The following is a 15,297-nucleotide window of genomic DNA, read 5'->3' as shown; positions in this document are numbered from 1 at the left end:
CGTTCTTAATTATGTGAGCGTTAACTATGGTGCGTTAACTATGGTGCCTTAACTATGGGAGGAAGGTCGTGCGCACACTCTCAAATACCTCCGGAAAATTATTAAAGCCTGAAAAGTACCAACCACTATCAACAACTACACTATAACTACCACCATTGTATACTATTAGCAGTAATGTCTGACAATAATATGTGGCTCAACGAGTCCGCGTTTCCGAATAGTAACGATAACTCGGGTGATAACTTTTTAAATGGGTTATTTGATCAGAGTCAATTCCAAAGTCAACCTCAACCTCAACAACCAGCAATAGATTACAATAATGGAGCCAACTCTAATATTAATCCACAAATGTTTATGAGACAGTCACCCCAACAGCAGTCACCTCAGCAGCAACAACAACTCCAACAACCACCACAGCAACAACAACAACAACAACAGCAACAACAACAACAGCAACAACAACAACAACAGCAACAACAACAACAACAGCAACAACAATTAAGACAACAAATGCAATCTTCTCAGTTGGACCAGAACAAACGTGAACAACTAATGAGAATGAGACAACAAGTAATGCAACAGCAACAGCAACAGAACTTCAATGCTCCCAACCAGAACCAGATGCAGCCTCAGGCCCAGAATCAACGAGCACAGGCTCAAGCCCAAGCCCAGGCTCAGGCTCAGGCACAAGCTCAGGCTCAGGCACAGGCTCAAGCACAAGCACAAGCACAAGCTCGTCTTAAAAACTTGGAAATGCGTGATAGTTTATCTGGCTCTTCAGCCCCAACTCCTGGCCGTCAACAAGGTACTCCAATTTTAACTAGTAACATTCCTAATCAAGTTCAACAAGTTCAAAACTATGGTAGTCCCATGGTTAATAATATATCACCTGGATTAACTAATGCACCAGTTAATCAAGATCAACAACAAGGACCTCCCCAAAGTAATTTTGATCATGGACCACGAACTTTTCAACCAGCTCCAACAACCCAACCAGCTCAAACTATTCAAAGACCTCAACAAGCTCAAGTTGCTCAATTACAAATGGAACTTTTTATGACAACTCTTAATGATTATATGGCTCGTCGTGGTACACCAATAACTTCACCTCCAATTATAAATAATAAACGAGTCAATTTATTCTTTTTCCATTTATTATGTCAAAAAGTAGGAGGACCTCTGCAATTAATAAGATGGTTACAACAACCACAACAACAACTGCAAAGTCCTTGGTTATATATGGGACAAAAATTGGCACTATTGGATGGATTAAATATTGAAGATTTATCAGTACGTGAAAGATTGGAAAGAGAAATTAGTTCATGCTATGCTAACTTTCTTTATCCTTATGAACAGTATAGTGGTACACCTGAAGGTACTAAGGATCTTCAGCAAAGAAGACAGCACTTCCAAAGACAAATTGTAGCGAGGTTCCAACAGCAACAGCAACAGCAACAACAACAACAGCAGCAGCAACAACAAATTCCCACTCAGAGTCAATCTCCTCATCCACAACACAATCAAATTCCTACATCTCAATCACCTTTGATTAATAATGTACCGACACCTGCTATAGTTCATCAAAGTCCAATGTTGAGTCAAGCTCCAACACCACAACAACGGAAATTATCTCGAGTTAGCAATGCTTCGAATCATAATTCTCCAAATGTGGTGCAATCACCCTATTTGCAGAATCAACAAATTGGTTCTAGATCTAGTAGTGTTCAATTGGGTCAAACACCAAATGTACCTATCAATGTTCAAGGTCAGGGTCAACATCAATTGACTCCTCAACAACAATTTTTACAACAACAACATCAACAACGTCAACAACAACTTCAACAACAGCAACAGCAACAGCAACTTCAACAACCTCCACCTCCTCCTCAACAACAACAGCTTCCAAATCGTATGCCACCTCAAGCACAATTCAAACAAAGTCCTCCTCTACCTTTACAACAAGCACCAGGAATTCTTAGTAGTGGTCAACATAGTAGTCCTCAATTTAGTGCACCTCAACCAATAATAAAATCAGAAATTGAAAAAGAAGAAGCAAATATTATTAAAAATTATGTTCCATTTAGAAAATTAGTTGATTTACATGGTGGATATCCTATAAAGGATATTTCACAAATTGGTAGTGAGATTGATACAGCAAAAGCAGTATATTTATTTTCACCTGAATTAGGTACAATTAATTTACTGGCAGTTATTATGGGACTTAAAAGTTCAGCATTTAATAGAGGTGATGTTGTAAATTCTTTAAATACTTTATTGGTAATAACTGCTGATAAAGATTGTACATTAAATATTAGTGAAAGTTTAGAATTATTAGAAAGTTTATCAATTTTAGGTACAAAAGTTCTTAATAAAATTATTGGTAATGATACAACTAATGAAATTTATCAAGATGCTGAACATCTTCCTGATTATAGTCATATTGATGATATTTTTAATAAGTATGCTAAAGGTAGTGAAACATTTGGAAATGAAGATATTCAATTTGTAGTTGATTCATTAACTGGAGAAGTTGAAAATGAAGATGAAGATGATGATTTTGATTTATTTTCAATTATTGATTCTAATAAATCATCAGCTACTACTCCAGAAACTTCTAATCAAGAATATGAATTTGAAATTCTTGATTATATGTCAGCTTTAACAGCATTTAAAGAAGAAAATAGTCATCATTTTAGTCAAATTCAAGTTAAAAGTGCTGTTAATGAAAAAATTATGTATGTTGATATGTTAATTACTATTACAATGATTTTAAGAAATATATCATTTCTTAATTATAATAGTCTTGCAATGGCAAGTAATGAACCATTAAAGAAATTATTATTTTCAATTATAAAAGAAATTGGTTTACATAGACAAGAATTTGTATTCCATAGAAAAAGATTATGTTTATTAAAAGATTGTTTATATGTTCTTGATAATATTGCATTTTGTGTGGAATTAAGAACTTTAGAACAAGCATTTTTAGCTTATGTTTTAGTTGTATCTTTTGGACCAAATTTAAATGAACTGGAATTTGAAATTCCTCAATCAAATTTAGATCAATATTCTTATTTACCATTTGCTATTGATTTATTAACAAAATTAATGGTTAGAGAACCTCACAATAGATCATTAATTCAAGCTGTTTTAACTGGAAGTTTAAGTATTTCATCATCAATTGCTTATTCAAATGTTAAATCACTTACTATAACTCATAAAGATCAAGAAGAAACTAGAAAATTATTAAAATCTTATTTAAAGGGTCAAGATTTTACAGCAGGACAATTATTAACTAAAACATTTCAATTATATATGAGTATTATACCATTTGATGCTAATAGTTATGAATTTTCTAAATTTGTATTTACAAGAGCTCCAACAATTTCTCAAGCATTATTTGGAGCAAAATTACTTATTGATATGATATCAATTGATGATTTATCAATTCCATTAAGTAATTTATCAATTAAATGGTTAACATTTAATAAAGAAGTTATACTTTCAAATTTTGCTAGAGTTACAATTGCATTAGTTTCTGAAACTGGTAAATTTGCTAAAGAATCTAATGAATATAAAATACTTACTTTAGTATTATCTAAAGCATTAATTGTTATAAATTCATTAGTTAGTAATGCTGTTTTAGTTAAAGAAATTGGTGAACCATTACAAGTATCAGAATTAATTAATGATATTAATGAATTAACTGGTATTCAACCAGATCCAACTCTTGTACTTGATACATCATTAGCTGCTACAATAGATAATCATTTAGGTAAGGAAGTTATAAGATTACTCCGAACTTTAAAATCCTTAACTAGTTAATACTAAACATTTACTAATAAAAAAAAACTAGAACAATAATTAAATCTTATCTTGTATATTTATCTATCTGTAATATATATTTGTTTCATTATTCCTCGTAATTTAACTATTTTAGTTGATAATTATAATTCAGTTATAATTAATACTAAGTTTGTATTGTTAATCCATAACAAATCTTATCTCAATTGGGTATCGGAATAATTCCCCCTGGATCATATTTCCGAATAGAGAACTTTTTTCCAAATTCGCAGCGGGGTTTACTGATAAGCTTATCTTTGCGCGGGAGTTGCCTGACTCGAATGGTTGCAACTGCAAAAGGAGGTAGTGTATATATATATATACTTAAAGAACTATAACCAACTAACTAACTAAAACTAATTACAACTATAAGTTAAATTAACTGGAATTAATAGAACTAGAACTTAAGTTAGTTATTCACTATCACCATATCTAATAATTATGGCTACAGTATCAGTTGCAAAAACTCCTTCAGCTCCTCCTGTCGATTTTAAAAATGAACCCCTTTTAGCTGGTGAACATACTTTACCAGCCAGTTGGTGGACTTCAGAAAAGATATATGATCTTGAAAAGAGAGCTATTTTTTATAAATCATGGATGTTTACTGTTCATTCCTCAAGATTTAAAAAAGCTGGTGATTATTTCTCTTATACAGTTGCTGGAATTAATTTTTTTATTATTAAGAATAAAGAAGGAGAATTAAAGGCTTTCCATAATGTTTGTCGTCATCGTGCTTATCCAGTTGTAAGAAAAGATGAAGGTTCATCGGTAGTTGTTGGATGTAAATATCATGGTTGGAGTTATAATACTGATGGAAAATTAACTAAAGCTCCACATTTTGATAATGTTGAAGGATTTGAAAAAGATGAAAATTCTCTTTATCCAATTAATATTCATACTACAACTCAAGGACTTGTTTTTGTTAATTTCTGTCAAAAGGATAATGAAGATTTTGTTCCATTTGACGATTGGTTTAGTGGTTTAAGTACTGAATTAGATGAATTTGATTTTGGAGATTATGATTATCATATGTCTTATGAATTGGATGGTGACTTTAATTGGAAAACTTTAATGGATGGTTATCAAGAATGTTATCATTGTCCAACTGCTCATCCAGGTTTAAGTACTGCCTTTAAAATGGAAACTTATCAAGTTGTGCCAAAGAGTAGATATTGTCGTCACTATGCTGAAATAGTTAAAGAAAAAGTTGAAATTGATAATGAAGAAAAAGATGCCGATGAAGAATCATCATGGTTTGGATTTGGTAAGAAAAAGGAAGCTCCAAAGAAAGTTGAAAAGAAACAAAACCCTGGTGGTGAATTCAATGGTTTATGGGTTTATTTATTCCCAAGTAATGGAGTTAATTGTTATTCTCCAGCTTGGTATTCAATTAGAGTTTTACCAATAACTGCTACTCGTACTATTTTACATTATGATATTTATACTAAAAAGGGTCTTGATGATACAGCAAAGAAAGAATTTGTAGACTTTTTGCAATTAGTTGAATTAGAAGATTTCAACTTGTGTCAATTAACCCAAAAGAATTTAAATGAAGGTGTTTATTCTACTGGCTATTTACATCCAAATAAAGAACGTGGAGTTGTTTATTATCAAAATATTGTGGCAGAAATGGTTAAGAAACATTTTGCTAAAGAACAAGAAGCTGGAAAATCAATTAATCCAGCATTTGTAGGTCATGCTGCAAAAAATCCAAATGTTCAAGAATTGGAAGCTATATGTAATAAACTTGAATGTGGTGGAAGTAGTGGAGAATCAAAATTAGATTGGTAAATTTATCGACTGGTTCTGACAAATTTACGATGATTATGATTAAGTTGAATTGTTTTTCTTTATTTAATTATCATATATACTAAATACAGAATACTTAGTTAAATGTATGAGGCTATCACATAGTGATCAACATTTTTTTCAAGAACTAGTTCAATCGTGTAAAGCTACCTATATAAAGGTGAAGGCTATGCATACATCCAAATATCACATATATTTGATTTTAGACACTAGAGTTATATAACAAGGTAGAATAATCACTATATAATTTTTACTAATTTATCTGTTATATTGTATACAAGACTACCTGTATTTCTATGCGGCAATATGTTGCCATACGCTAGAATATTCAAAATTGAGGAAGCTCGGATTATTTTTTAATTAAAAACTAATATATAAACTACGTTGTTTTATCAAAATATACTTACTTTTACTTTTTACGCACCACTACAACATGCTGATTGAGCCTTGGCCAAAAGAACTTAAGATCAATGAACATCTCATTAAAAAGTCAATTGAATCTTTGGTTAAACATTACAGCGACCCTACGTTTTTACTTTTAGACGAAAGACGATAGAGATCTATAATGAAATACCAGAATTATTAACAATAGATTTGTTCTGTGAATGATCTAATTGCAATATTTTGATAATTAAATAATAAATATCTTAATCATTCTGAATTTATTGTATTTAATTATGTAAAACTTATATCATAAGAATAATTACCAAGAGATAATATAAATTTAATTAGATAAATTTCTATCGTATAATTATTTTCAAAACAATACCCTTTCCTATATATTTTTATGATTATGTTTTAATAAGAGGCAATCTATAAACCTGTGTTAGTAAATCCTAATAATAGAAGGGACGAGTGAAAACTATTTCATCACTACGGAGAATTACTTATTGCTCTCCATAAAAGATTGACACAGCAAGTATATACCATCAACCCTTACTACCTCTTCACTTCAACCTTTGACGCTTCTTTTTGATTTGATTGCCAAAAGAAACTGGTGGGTCACCTTTATATTCCTCAATTTTATCAGCTTCGTCAAGCTCTTCCGCATCGTCAAATAATAGTAATGAAAATCCACTAATATCCTCCCGTTCATAATAAGCACATCGGAAATTATCATTGACAGTATCAAAGTACTTAATTTTATACCAGTCTTTCTTATACTTAGCAAATTTGGAAATACATTCCAAAAAATGCTTTAAGAATCGATTAAGAGATATTGATACCAACTTGTAAAAGTCTTCATTTTCATCGTTGGTATACGATACTTTGTACACAAATAAAGTACCACTTCTACCATCTAGTTCACCTTTGAATTCATGTACGATATCCTCACTGTCGGTTAAATGCAGAACCTCCGTTATTTCAAAATCTGATGAAGTGAATGTCTCTACTAATTGAAGAGCCCATACCTTGTCATAATACTCTACTTTTATGAACAAGCTTGGGAACGCTCTACTAGTAAACCCTCCTATTGCTGAATCAACGTAGTCAAACCGTTCCAGGTATTGTCTTTTAACAAATTCTATTTTACTCTGTATGGAAGCTTCAAGTTCTTCAGACTCACTTCTTAATTTTCTTCGAATCTCTCTGGTGATTTGAACAGAGTTGGAAGCAGCACCCTTGAAATAATTATTGAGGAAAGCACTCAAGATAAGGCCAATCATTGGATAATGGAGGCTGTGATCCAATAAAAATATTTCATAATCTAATTCCTTGCTAATGATTCCATCTTTAGGGTTCACTACCGTATCGACTACTGTGGATGATAATATTCTTATTACTAATACGGAATCAACATCAAGCGCAAATCCCATTAATGACCGGCTGTATATCATCAGATATAAAAGCTCGTTGACAAGTCGTCTAACATCTGCAGACACTGAAAATACATTTTTATGTCTTTTAGCTTTATTGAAGTTCTTATGTAAGCCTGCATATCTCATAATCACAGGCACAATATGGTTATCAGTTGTGAAACTAAAGGTAGGTGGTTGAACTGTAGGAAATAGTTCTATTCCATGAGTTTGTTGATACTCAAAAGTTGGATAGTAACATCCCAATAACTTTGCGATGGGTTCAAAAAAACAATATTTAAATGCAACATATGGATTTGCAGTAATATCCCTCGCTGATGCTCCAACTCCAACATTAGCAAGGAATAATACAGTTCGTTCTATTGCATCTACATCAATTTTAAGGTCCTTAATCATCAGTTCTAAATCAGGAACCGCAAGCTTTTCTGCTTGAATATGAAGTTTTGGGTTAAATTCATCGAAACGGGATGTGAATTCTGTACATAGAGTATCAGCATCATTAATTTTGTCCCTTTCGATAATACCAAAATGGTTGGGAAACTCTAAGTATTTTGAGTAAGGAACACGCTGTTGGGAGCGAAATGGAAATTTTAAGAAACATGTCAAGAAGAATATGTTTTGAAAATAACCAATATGTTCTATTGGACAATGACGCCATATGCGACCAAATACTTTATTGCTGATAACTTCTAGGTCTTTCGCAAACTGAGGGGACGATGTATATAGGCGATCCAATGTTAATTCTTTATTCTTAAAACTTATAAAAGGGAAACAGGAAAGTAAGAACACCAATTTTATTCTATTTTTGTACACTCTACCATATTTGCAAGCATGGATTTCTCTCTTCAACTCTTCAAGTTCTGCATCCCAATTTTTAATTTCCTCAGAGTCTCGTCTTTCGTCCAATAGTAAAAACGTAGGGTCGCTGTAATGTTTAACCAGAGATTCAATCGACTTTTTAATGAGATCTTCATTGACCTTAAGTTCTTCGGGCCAAGGCTCAATCAGCATGATGTAGTGGTGCTTGAAAAGTAAGTATATATGTTCAAACAACGTAGTTTATATATTAGTTTTTAATTAAAAAATAATCAGAGCTTCCTCAGTTCTAAAATTTGAATATTCTAGCGTATGGCAACCTATTGTTGCATAAAAGAAAGTCTGAACATGAATCTACGTAGAAATTATTCGGCCTTATATATGTGTGACTATTAAGATCAGGAAGGGTGATCCTAGTACAATCTGAAACATATATCTGAAACATATATCTGAAACATATAATGTTTTGATATTCGGTGGTTTAATTGTCGCACTCGGTCTATTAATGTCTCTAATGGGAGGACTAGAGAGGATGAAGAATTTGTGGTTTAGGTTTTGTAACAAGAGTAATTACAGAGGTTGAGTGAGTTAACAGTTACTCCACGGAAGGGGTTGGTTAAGGTAGTTGATTTGACCAAATAGCACAGAGCTTTAGAATCGATTGTGAACTAGTAGCATACTTGATAGATTATATATTTGATAGAGTATAAAAACCTAAATATTGAGGAGAAATCCGCCTACTGAAATAGTTAGACAAAATCAAGAAGTAGCGTTTCGATACGATACACACATAATTGATATGAGTGAATATAAAAGGTATAAGAATAAGTGTCAATAAGAGTATCAGTGTAACTTGATGCTATTGAAATGTCGGAGATGAACCGTGTTGCGTGAAAGAAACGGTTAATCCACGACATTATGTGACCTGCACAGGGAATATTCGCTTACAACACTGGCTAAAATTAATCCGACCTTGGTGTAATTGGCATAGAAATAGACCATCTAGGTCAAATATTTGGTTCGATGTTTAGGTTGAAGTTATTCAAGTGAGTGAATTCCTTTTCTTCTCGTTAAATATGTTTATTATTATGTATATTGTATGCTCTATATAAATCTAAATTGTTTTTAAATCCCCTCTTACTTTTCTCAATCTATGTTAATATTTCTTATCATATCTTGGTCTGGTTGGAAAATTTTATTGGTTCCGAAAATTGATGTTTCTTGTCTGTATTGACGAATGTCTTCCGATTTTGCGTATGACAGCCAAATTCGATTGATTGCACGCGTTATACTGATGTTAGCATTCCGAAATCTCACGTATACAAGCTTAAGAATTATAGATGCTAGAGAATTTGTACCATTCGTATGATCGTACAAAGTTACTTGGAAGTTTCCGTATCTATAATTTAAAAGATCAGGCTGTTGGGGTGGTAAATCATTAATATATTGGTTATAATATTCGAATTCATTTTGACCTTGTTCACCTTCAAATAGTATTTCAAATACCATAATATAACTTTCATTCATTAAAATTGATATCGGGCTGTAGGTGGTGAAAGCCTGCGAGCAGCATTGTGCTGCTAATGCAGCCATATTCTCTAGATCACCAATTTTAGCAGCCTCGATAATATTATTGAATGACCCGGATTTAAGTTCAATCGGAACAAAGTAAAATAAAGTTTTAGTTTTTAAAGTGAACAAAAGGTCAGGTAAAACTCCACAGTTAATTGATTCTTCTTGATGAAGACTTACTTTTCCAACAGCTTCTCTCGAAAAAACCATATCTAACAAATATTGTACTGGTAGCAAAATTGTGAGAACAACAAATCGCAAGCCTACTTCTTTAAGAATTGGCACACCCATAGGTAATTTAAAATCAAATTCATTCATTGTTCTAAGATCTTCGAAAGTAATAGGAACATTTAAAGCTGGAATGTCGACAATATTGAATACTTCAGGTTGCAAAAATTGATATGGAAATACAATATGATATGAATTTGCATATGTTTGGCAAATGTTCCCTTTTATTGGTTTGCGTTTAGGTTCTTCAAAACCGACAGCATTTATAGAGGTAGGCAATGAGGAGTTGAGGAGCATGGATAGGTTTATTGCATTTTCATAATATAATAGATGTGTTCGATTTTCTATCAATTGTAAAGCTCTTGTTCTAGCTGCATCAACAGTAGATACGTAGTAGATGTGATGTCTAAAGGGATTCTCTACTTGAATAAATGGAGGTGGACAAATGAAGTACTGAGCATATATGATGCTGCTGACAATCATGAAAATGTTTCGTTCCGGCAATTTACTTCGTCTTTTTATCCTGCGCTTTAAACGTTTTACTGTTTGGGAGTTGTAGGGTCTAATAATTCCTTTACTTCTTTCTAAAAAGGCAACTGTTTCAGACAATGTATTAGCAGCATCATTAACTAATCCAATCGAGATGCCTCTCCATTTTTCTTTTAGGTCTTCAGGGCTATTATTTTCCATATTTTGAGTACTAGTTTTCAAATATAAGATTATATATCACGATAGTAGTATAATAGAAGTAAAAGAAAAGAATAGTTACATTCTAGAAATTAAACGCTTGTTTCAAATATAAGCTCTGAAACATATCTTTTTGCGGCATAAAATAATAGTGATTCGCTCTTTTTTGCGGACAAAATAATCATAGTGGCCGACATTTGTCGTAAGCAGGGCTACAATAGAGTAAAGCTGATATACAAATGTCGTACCAATTCCTGCAATTGAGGCTAATTATAATACGTGCAAATCCTAGTATACTTGCCATAAGGAGCTTGAAAGTAACGATGACACAATTCCATGAATCAGATAAGAAACCTGTAGAGGTTTATTCGGTCTTAATAATATCGTATAAATATACGGTAAATCCTAATAAATGTGTATATATTTATATAGAATGAAATATTCAAAGAACGAAATAGACTAAACGTAAAGACAGTACGATTACTTGGCTAAAGTCGACCTGTAGCATCATTACGGTATTGGACTCCAGATTTTTCTTTACTGCACTAACTGGGCTAGGCACTAAGGTTGGGCTAAATTGGCTATCCGAGCTAAAGCTCAATTACATCTGTTAGTAAGTTTATACAGAAATAGGTTACCACATGACATATATGGTTCCTATTGAGTTCTTTAATATGTTGTATCCAAGTTATGTTCAACTCCGCTGTTATAAGTCTACACTTCCATATACCATCCAGCAATTGCTTTATTAATGTCCATTAATTAATATGTATTACCTAATAAACTATTGGAGCCTATTAATAATGCTTCATCGGGATTTCCTTTTACAAGTTGTCACAACTCTAAATAGTTATCTAGTAAAATTAATTAGCTTATATATATATATTCAACCTTAACTTCAACCTTTGACATTATCTTTTGATCCGGTTACCAAAATAATAATATAAAATCTGCGGATCACCTTGTAGTCGTGCTTTAAAAATAAGTGATAAACCGTTAAAACAGCTTATTCTGAATCTTTTCAACTGAGAATTTGCATGGCTACCTATTATCGTATAGAAGTACATGCAATTTAGCATATACTATTAAATTAACCGAATATGGGATTTTTGAATTATCAGTTTTTGGATACTAGTTTCCAAGTATAAAGCGAATAAAATTATAATGTAGATTTAAAGTAAAGAATTGGTAGATTTTACAATGTCAGAGTTCAAGAAAGAATAACAATTTTTGCGGCATAAAATAGAGAACCCTTCTTGCACCCAAAATAAAATCAGAAGTTTATTCTAAAATTCAAGGAGTAAGAGAAGCTGTTTTATAAGGAATAAACTGTTTTTCATAAGTTATTAAGTGACAACTTTACTTGCCGAGTTTAATTCTATTGGTGATTTAGAGTTCCAAATGTTTGTTCACTGTATCGTCCTATGAATTGTGGAATATTAAACCTTGTAGAACAACCTGAAGTGGAATATACTTTAAATTTTCAAGTATTTATTTTATTGACAGAGATTATGAAAAAATGCTTTTAATAGAAATTTTCTTATACTTAAAGAATTATGCTTCACTTCATGCTCGTGATGATCATTCCAAGTGCACTTTCATTTGTTAATAAAACTGGCATTTTAAATATTTCCTGCCCCAATTCTTTCTTCATCCAATATTTCTTCTTTTCCTCTTGAGGCTTAAACTATGTTGTTTAATCGGGTATTCTCATCCATGCATAATTAAAATAGTCCAGTTACTAATGAAGCTGCTACTTTTCCGGGCATTTATATAGCTTATTATTAATTAGATCGTATAATTATGTATATAAGCAGTCTACTCTGTCTATAACCATAATAAGCTAGTCCGATAATTATTTTTCATCTAATTAGTATATATATATAAAATACAAAATCCTAATATACTTAAATTAATCCTAATTTTTGCATTCTAACATTGACAGCATTTCTGTGAGCTTCTAAACCTTCAACTTCAGCCAAAGTCATGACGGCTTTACCTATACTCTGTAATCCCTTTTCTGTAACTTCTTGAGAAGTAATGAATTTTTGGAAAGTAGCAGTATTAACTCCGGAATATTGTTTAGCATAACCATATGTAGGTAAAGTATGATTAGTACCACTAGAATAATCACCACAGGATTCTGGAGATAAAGCTCCAACAAATACTGAACCAGCATTTTGAACATAATCTGGGACATATGATGGAGCATTTTCAATTTGAAGTATTAAATGTTCAGGAGCATATTTATTAGATAATTCAAATGCTTGTTCATAAGTATCCACTAATAAGATAAAAGAATGTGTTAAACATTTAGCAACAATATCTTTTCTTGGTAAAACTTCAGCTTGTTTCTTTACAGCCTCTTCAAATTCATTTAACTTTTGTTTACTCAAATTAACTCCAATTAAAATAACTTGAGAATCAACACCATGCTCAGCTTGAGATAATAAATCAGAAGCAACAAAATCAGCATCAGCTTTATCATCAGCGATAACTAAAACTTCTGATGGTCCAGCAGGCATATCAATTGAACATAAGGCTTGAGTATCATTTTGTACATGCATTTTAGCAGCAGTAACAAATTGATTACCTGGGCCTAAGATTTTATCACATTTTAATACACTTTCAGTACCATAAGCCATAGCAGCAACAGCTTGAGCTCCACCAGCTAAAACAATAGATTTAGCACCAATTTTATGAGCAACGTAAACAACTTCCGGAGTTAATTTACCTGTTTGTTTAGAAGGTGGAGAAGCAACAATAATATTTTGACATCCAGCAACTTTGGCTGGAACACCTAACATCATAGCAGTTGATGGTAACACAGCAGTTCCACCAGGAACATATAAACCAACATTTTCAATTGGTTTAGCAAATCTTGAACAATAAACTCCTGGAGCAGTTTCAACTGTCATAAATGGATCTTTAGGTAATTGAGCAGAGTGGAATTTTTCAATATTTGAAATAGACAAATCAATAGCTTCTTTCATTTCTTGAGAAATATTCATTAATTCTTGTGGGAATGGAGCATTTAATACTGGAGAATCCAATTTAACACCGTCAAATTTGGCAGTTAATTGAATTAAGGCATCATCACCATCTTTTTGAACTTGTTGAATTATAGGTAAAACTAATTTCATGATATCTGAAGTCTTTTGAACTGGTCTTGATAAAGCCTTTTGAAGACCTTTTTCATTATTATGAGCATTTTCAATTATTTGTAATTTATAGTCTGGTAAGACTGGTTCGGCTGGAATTTTAGGTAATTCCTTTTCTTGATAAGCAGGTTTTGCATCACCTTTTCTTCTAGTAACTTTTTTAGATTTAATATCTAAATTCTTTTCAATATCTGCTAATCTAACACCATGTTTTACAGCCCAAACCATAGCAAAATAAAATAAGTCTGCACTTTCCCATGCAACTTCATTAGTATCTTTGTTTTGACCAGCTTCGATAAGTTCATCAAGTTCTTCCTTTAATTTGGAAATTAATAATTTTTCATCATTAAATAATCTTTGAGTATAAGATCCTTCAGGAGCTGATTCTTTTCTTTTAGCTAAAGTGGAATCTAATTTACTTAAACCTATACCAAAACCTTCATCTTTATTATCTAATTGACCATCGTGAAAACATGTATAATTACTTTCAAGATGACAGAAACCTGAACCAACCTTTTGTTCAACAATAAATTTAACTATATCTGAATCACAATCCTTTTCAATTTTAACTAATTTTTGAGTCGCACCACTGGTTTGACCTTTATACCATAATCTATCAGGACGTCTTCTTGATTGATATACTCCAACTTTTTCAGCAATAGCTGCTTTTAAAGAAGCTTTAGAAGAATAAACAACTCCCAAGGCTGTATAACTTGGAGCTGGACTAGTAATTAAAGTAGTATAAAGTCCATCAGAACGATCAGTATTTAAAGTACTAACAAATAATTCAGATACTGATATTTTACCAGTTTCTAATGCTAATAAAGTTAATTTTTTACTGGAAATTATTGGAGTATAACCTTGACTTACTAATTCAAGAGCAGATTTTTCTCCAATAGATGGAGCATCATAATAAACTGTTCTATTCCCATTATTTATTAATGATTTAATATCAGGGTGAACCTTAGTTAAAACAAATGAAACTTGAGAATTTAATAAAGCTTCTGAAACATCATCTGACAGTAATCTAACTGCAAATCTACTAGTTGGTAAATCATTTGAAAAAATAATTGATTCAACATCAGATTCATTAATAAAAACTCTACTAACTCCATTATTTAATAATTCAATTACTTTATCAATATCGATTGGTTCATCTTCAGCATCAACATAAACTTCAAGGTGGTGGGGAAATTGACTAGCAAAATACTTTGAGATTTGAACAGATTTCAATGGTAATAAAACATTCCCGATAAACGAAAACTTCTGGATGGCTTCCTTGTCGACAACAGGGTCAACGAATGGCAACACTGGAAACGACATGGCTGCTTGGGCTTGGGCTCCTATACTAGCTTATGATAATTAAA

At 32.0% G+C, this 15,297-nt stretch overlaps 5 protein-coding genes across 5 annotated transcripts; 2 read left to right on the top strand and 3 right to left on the bottom strand. All coding sequences in view use genetic code 12, as the record gives it.

The window, feature by feature from the left end:
- Window positions 1-174: 174 nt before the first annotated feature.
- On the top strand, window positions 175-3,905 carry SWI1 (Swi1p; the record flags this gene model as incomplete). The annotated part of the gene is made up of 1 exon (XM_064882874.1): window positions 175-3,905. One exon carries the CDS (start codon window positions 175-177, stop codon window positions 3,820-3,822), a length of 3,648 nt encoding a protein of 1,215 aa, XP_064738833.1. The 3' UTR covers window positions 3,823-3,905.
- Window positions 3,906-4,281: 376 nt separating this feature from the next.
- Window positions 4,282-6,033, top strand: RJT21DRAFT_106320 (uncharacterized protein; the record flags this gene model as incomplete). The annotated part of the gene is made up of 1 exon (XM_064879825.1): window positions 4,282-6,033. The coding sequence occupies one exon, from the start codon at window positions 4,282-4,284 to the stop codon at window positions 5,629-5,631; it is 1,350 nt and encodes a 449-aa protein (XP_064738832.1). The 3' UTR covers window positions 5,632-6,033.
- A 563-nt stretch (window positions 6,034-6,596) lies between these two features.
- On the bottom strand, window positions 6,597-7,940 carry RJT21DRAFT_120634 (uncharacterized protein; the record flags this gene model as incomplete). The annotated part of the gene is made up of 1 exon (XM_064881800.1): window positions 6,597-7,940. A coding segment is annotated over one exon (1,344 nt), but the record flags the coding sequence as incomplete, so codon positions are not given.
- Window positions 7,941-9,183: 1,243 nt separating this feature from the next.
- RJT21DRAFT_120632 (uncharacterized protein) lies at window positions 9,184-10,806 on the bottom strand. Its single transcript, XM_064881799.1, has one exon. It carries the CDS (start codon window positions 10,770-10,772, stop codon window positions 9,429-9,431), a length of 1,344 nt encoding a protein of 447 aa, XP_064738830.1. The 5' UTR covers window positions 10,773-10,806; the 3' UTR covers window positions 9,184-9,428.
- A 1,870-nt stretch (window positions 10,807-12,676) lies between these two features.
- On the bottom strand, window positions 12,677-15,253 carry HIS4 (trifunctional histidinol dehydrogenase/phosphoribosyl-AMP cyclohydrolase/phosphoribosyl-ATP diphosphatase; the record flags this gene model as incomplete). Its single annotated transcript, XM_064885419.1, has 1 exon — window positions 12,677-15,253. One exon carries the CDS (start codon window positions 15,251-15,253, stop codon window positions 12,677-12,679), a length of 2,577 nt encoding a protein of 858 aa, XP_064738829.1.
- Between the last annotated feature and the right edge of the window lie 44 nt (window positions 15,254-15,297).

Source organism: Scheffersomyces amazonensis (assembly GCF_036850825.1).
Source record: "Scheffersomyces amazonensis strain UFMG-HMD-26.3 chromosome Unknown RJT21scaffold_3, whole genome shotgun sequence".
In the NCBI taxonomy this organism is placed as follows: Eukaryota; Fungi; Ascomycota; class Pichiomycetes; order Serinales; family Debaryomycetaceae; genus Scheffersomyces; species Scheffersomyces amazonensis.
The sequence above is the reverse complement of the archived record's forward strand: the minus strand, read 5'-3'. Positions and strand labels throughout refer to the sequence as shown.